This window comes from Vipera ursinii, assembly GCF_947247035.1.
Source record: "Vipera ursinii genome assembly, chromosome: 2".
Taxonomy (NCBI): Eukaryota; Metazoa; Chordata; class Lepidosauria; order Squamata; family Viperidae; genus Vipera; species Vipera ursinii.
The window spans coordinates 203,052,820-203,058,857 of record NC_139513.1 but is presented as its reverse complement, the minus strand read 5'-3'; the positions used below and the strand labels follow the sequence as shown (position 1 = coordinate 203,058,857).

The 6,038-nt window shown below is 37.9% G+C and overlaps 1 protein-coding gene across 3 annotated transcripts in view; it reads right to left on the bottom strand.

The window, feature by feature from the left end:
* Positions 1-2,526: 2,526 nt before the first annotated feature.
* Positions 2,527-6,038, bottom strand: part of FSD1L (fibronectin type III and SPRY domain containing 1 like) — a 42,187-nt gene continuing 38,675 nt past the window's right edge. For all 3 annotated transcript variants that reach the window (XM_083357185.1, XM_083357186.1, XM_083357187.1), the window contains one exon: positions 2,527-5,474. In XM_083357185.1, the coding sequence (XP_083213311.1) occupies positions 5,352-5,474 (123 nt within the window). In that variant the 3' untranslated portion in view covers positions 2,527-5,351. The remainder of the gene's footprint in view (positions 5,475-6,038) is intronic.

The window sequence follows — 6,038 nt, the reverse complement described above, 5'->3', positions numbered from 1 at the left end:
CCGGCCCCTAGAGTCGGAAACGACTAGCACGCATGTGCGGGGGAACCTTTACCTTTACCTTTAAGGAAACCCGATTCCTCTCCAGATGCCCATGAACTACAATTCCCAGCATCCCTCACCACTGACCATATTGCATTACTACTACGACTACTACCTGGAGGGCTACCGGTTTTCTTGCTCAGGTTTACACTGCGAAGGCTTCGGGGCGAAGAAAGCTGCTAACGCCAGCTTCTGAAAACGTTTGTTTCCCCGTTGTGCTGCAGGGTCTCTTTCTCGCTTACCCCTTCAAGGCTACGTGCGGCATAAAAGAAGGGCTAAGAACACAACGTCGACGCCCTTACCTGCCAGGCGCGAAACGAAGTGGGGGAAACCGCAAGGCGGCAAAGGATGGGCTTTTGCGGCATTACCACCACCACCACCCTCCACCGTAAGGCAAGGCCGCCGCGCTTTACGTCAGCTGCGCCTTGCCGCGATGCCGGGCAAGTTGTACGAAGGAAGGAAAGAAAGGAGCGAGTTTCGGTGTGTTTGTGGTGTGCTGCCGCGCGCGGCTCACTTCACAGCTGAGGGGGAGCAGTCTCGGCCTGGAACAGAGGCTCCCTTGCCGCTCTCCCTCTTTTGCCTCAAGGGTAGGCAACCTCGGCTCTTTTATGACTCATGGACTTCAACTCCCAGAATTCCTGAGCCAGCTATGCTGGCTCAGGAATTCTGGGAGTTGAAGTCCATGAGTCATAAAAGAGCCGAGGTCGCCTACCCCTGGCTCTGGTCTAATTAGGATTTGCAGAAGAGACCACCTGGAAGTGGTGGGATGGAGGGTTTGTTGTCACTGTGTGTTGGGGGGGGGAGAGAGCAGGGGGGGAGGCTCAGCTAATCTCAATGTACACATGTTGTACTTTTGACAATAAAGGTTTATTATTTTATTATTTATTATTCATAGACTGAACTGGGAAGGCGAAAAGATGCCAATAGAAGGAGTTTCCCAGAGTACTGCGTGGCTGTTAGGAAAAAGCTATTTGCAGATTTATTTAAGAGAGATTTATCAGATGGAATATATTTTAACAAACGGATGCGATTGGTTTATAGTACAGGCAGTTTATAGTACGTTCATTTAGTGACCGCTTGAAGTTACACCGGCACTGAAAAATGTGAGTTATGACCCTTTTGGTATCCCCATGGTCAGGTGCTCAAAATTCATACTTGGCAACTGGTTCCTATATATGTGAATTGCAGTGTCTTGGGGCCATGTGATCACCTTTTGCTACCTTCTGACAAAGTCAATAGTTAAGCCAGATTCACTTAACCATGTTACTAACTTAGCAATTGCAGTGTTTCACTTAACAACTTTGGCAAGAAATGGGGCAAAATTCACTTAACAAATGTCTCAGCAACAGAAATGTTGGGCTCAATTATGGCTGTAAGTTGAGGGTGACATGTAGTTGTATGATGATTAGGGCTGCCCATCTACACGATTATAAAAATAGAACGTACCTCATCCCACTTGGGATTTGCCCACCTCACTCATGCCAGGAGGCATGCTGCAGGCGTCAGTAAGCGTATTACAGTGGGTGGGGTCCCCAGGAGCCTTCTTTGCTATTGCACCTGCCCCTTGGAATATCTTGCGTGCGCGCCCGCGAGTTTGGCTCCAATCCTGATCTTCCCTAAGAGTTTAAAGACCAGATTCTACCAATTGGTTTGGGGCTCCAGGATGGGGATGCTTGATAGTTTAATATCATATCCCACTTCTCCCTCCCCCCATCCTATTCCCCCCTTACCCATCTTTTAGCTATTGAATTTTATTTTATTTATATATATATTTGTAATATTCTATCTATATTATTTTATTTTTAATATTGTAAGCCACCCAGTTATCCTGTGATAAGATGGGTGACCAATACATTTAATAAAATAAATTCCTCAGTGCATTAAATCCATGACCATTTTGTGTTTTGTCCATAGATTATAATCAAAAGCAGTATGACAGAGATGGCCATATTAAGCAATTGAGCAGATTGGACGTGTTCAATTTGAGGAGAGTATGAATGAGAACCATACTCAGACTGAGTCACCAGTTCATTTTGGAAAATTCTATTGACTTTTTATAGCATCATTCCCTTCTAGTATGAAGTCCTCTAAAAAGTACAGCACTGTGTTCAATATCATAAGAACATTGTTAACTCCCCCCCCCAGACCACTAAGCGGTAAACTACTTGCACTGATAAAAAGTTTTTCTCTTCAGAAAGCTATAAAGGAAAATTGGGCACTATTTTCATGTAATTTGTTATGTTTATAGCCTGCCTTTCACTCAGGAGGCATGCATATCAATCCCACCCCCTCAACAGGTTTGTCTGAGCGTGTGTGGCTGGCCCATAGTTGCCCAGTGAGCTTCTGTGGACACAAATGTGAGTCTCTGAAGTACCAGTCTAACCTCTTCACTACACCAAACCAGCTCCCTGTACCAGAGAAACAATTCCATCCTTAAAGATACTGATTTCAGTAGCACAAGTTTTTTTTAAAAAAAGACCACAAGAGTGATTTTCCAATGTTTATTAATACAAAATCCCTCCGAGATGGGATTGAGTTAAAGACACAGCAAATAAAAACACTCAATGGGCTCTAAGGCACCCAGTGTGGTTGGGATGAGATTATTATTTTTGGATACTTTTTCAAGGATTAAGACTAAAGCACCGAATGGAAGCAGAACCATCAATCCACAATATCCTTGTCTGGTAATAATAATATGCATTCTAATCTCAGCACCTAATACCATAACCAACAGCAGTGATATGGACTGTTTGAAAAGGCACGTGCAGAACTGTTTATCAGTGGTAAAAATGGAACAGTCAGCTTATAGGGCAAAATCTTGAATACAGTATGCTCAATCTGTTCAATTTAGTGTCAAACCCCAAATGGCTAGAAGAGGTAAGGGTCAACAAGTGTGAAACCACCCACAGAAGAAATGCTACTGTACCAAATTATAATTTGCATAATTCAAATGTCAGTACTCATAAAGATTTGCTTCAAACCTGCTCTCCTCGTAAAGAATGCATACCCAGAAGCAAGGCAGGGAATAGATAAAACAGTTCATTGAAAAAAGAGACTATTTCTACTTTCCTTAGCCAGTTTTTAAGTCTGTAATATTAAACTGAGCTCTCAGTATTTGTCTTATAGAATAATGCGGTAATATATAATAATACTAAATTAAATTCTAAATAAAATCCATAATATTGTCCGTGTGGCTTAGGCTTTTTAACCTGTTGTTTTGACAATAAATTCACCTAATTTGACATTTAATTTTAATCAAATATCAATTTCTAAGCTCGTTTACAAAGTTTTGGTACTCAGTTACTGAATGAAAATTACTAATTTTCTGAATACCAAATCAGCAAAACTGATCTGTTTTCCCCCCATAAACTTACAAAAGAAAACTATTTATAATACAAAAATACATTTTACAGTAAGTAAGCAAATTATGTACATACTGGAAAAACACTTAACAATTGTTACTGATCTAGCATTCCGTACCCAAAACACAAACTATAGTAATACTTTCATTCAACATCTGCATGCTTGCCATCAAATAGAGCTGATCAGAAGAATTATATCATTATCTTTTCAAAGTACTTTATAAGAAAAGAAAAAGTGACTAAAGTGCTTAAAAAATCTCCTTTTGTGTCTTACTTTGTTAAACTGCTAGGGGATTACTTTGCTGAACACCATCAGAACTAAATATCCCTCAACTATTTCACAGTGCTTATTTTCCTTACAACAGAGTATTTAATATTTTTTTCAATACTTTTGGAGATGCATATTAAAAACTTCCAAATACTAGCACTGCAATTGAATAAAATAAATTAAAAAGCAGTTAAGTTGTGGAATATTAATAGATGTCTGAATAATTGAATTGACAATGTATATCAAGTCTGCATACGTACCTCTCAGTAGTAAGTGATCAATTCTACCTTTTAAATTTCATTCAAATTTCCACAAGATTCAGGTTAACTTGGACCAAATTTCACCACTCCAAATGTGAATAACATTTTTTGAACAATCCTTTTACTCCCCAGTGGAGTTGGCATTTGATGTTCAAGCCAGTTATAAGAAAAATTTTATTTCATAACTCAAATATGCAAGTAGTATATAATTGAGATTAAATACTCTAAAAAGTATCACAAATACAGGGAGTCTTGCTAATGGAATATTACATTGTAAACAATTCCTTGGTTTACATGATAAATACATGTTTTCTTCTACACACCTTTAACATGATTCAAGTTGGTTGTAAAGGGGAACCGTCAAGAAGAACCTGAGAAAAGCAACTGGACAGACAGTTCAACTGAGAACATCCACCCCAAATTTCTAAGATTGCACATATCTACTTTTTTTTCAAACAGGAAAATTATGAATGTGCTTTGATATAAAAAGCACCTTTCTTTACACTCTTTTGTGCAATTTCTTAAAGAGCCAAGAGATTTACAGAAAGTTAAATACAGACAGTGCATAGGGGAAAAGGATAAAATTTTGTAGGGCTAGAAGCAAATATGACCACATACTCCAAGCTTCAGATAGGCCTCTGACACAGAGTGGATTCTTAAAGATTCAGAAGTGCTTTGTAACCAAGTTCATTTTAAGAGGCCTAGTAATTGAGAACATTTATAAACATGAGTGAGAACGAACATCATAATGAAACAAACAGAAGCTTCTCTAAAATTCATTAAGTTAAACTGGTTGTAAATATATAGAGTAGTGAAATATAGATGACAGCTTCCACTCTGTAAAAGAATAGACACAAAATGTCAACATAAAATTACTTGGGCTCAATAACAAAGTTAAGTCTTGGAGTCTGACAATAAAAGAGCTACATTGAATGAAAGGACAACAATCAAAACATTAATTCATGTTCCTCCCCTTTTCCATTTGTGGACATTTTTTCTGACTATTAAAAGACTCCCATTTTACAAGCGTCAGTGTTTAGCTCCTTTTCTTATAGATTAAACCTAATTATTAGAAATCTAGAAAGAAGAAAAGCAGTGGGGGTGGGGTGGGGTGGAGTGGAGGGAAGTTATAATAAGATCATACCTGTCTTTGTTACATATCATTCAAAATTAATTATCAGTCAAGCAACCATAAGACAAGTAGTCATGTTTAGTCTAAGAGAAGCATACAGCTGTAACCTGAAATATTCTTTTGCCAAAGCTGATGTTTTCCTATTATACCACAATACATTCTTGCTGGTAATACTTCAGTATAAGCCAGTTTCAATACAAGCATTTTGCACTAATGGTGGTCAGACATTGGAAGTAGCAAAAATGCGTTAAACTGTTCTTTGATCTCATTGTAGCTGTTAACCAGAAACATCACTGGACAACATTGGTTAGACTACCAGTGGAACCACTCAACCCATTTTCATTTTTCTGCAGTGTTTTCACAGCTGTTGGCACTTGTAATCCTGTTGTCAATGTGAGCCCACCACACCAAACCTAAAAAATAAGGTAAAGAACAGTGAAAAATTATTAAAGAAAACAGATTATCACTGGAATCATATATTTCTCACTGTCTTATTATGGCTGCTTCAAAATCAAGCATTTCCTTTCTTTTCTTAACTATTAAGCTGACTCCAAACTATGCCCTAACCCTAAGCTGTACTTACAATATTAATTCTGGTTTGCTAAACCAACCAATTTCAAATCTACACTTTGAAGATGAATTGTTTCAATAAATCATGACACTGTACTAAAGAAAAATAAAAAAAATCTTCCAGTCCTTAACTTACAATTATAACTCAGTGTAGCTTGTTCCTATCATGATAAACCATACTTTATCTCATATTTATCTTTTCATTAAGAATAATGATTGATATGTAAAACACAACAGGAAAAAGACAGTATTATTTTAACACTGAGTATACCTTATGTGTATCATACAAAAAACAGTATGCTGTTATAATAAAGTTTCTGAAAGAATGGAAACAGAAAATGGCAAGACGCAATTTAACACCAGAACTAGATTTAACTGCATGAAACAGAATGAGCAACATATTGTCC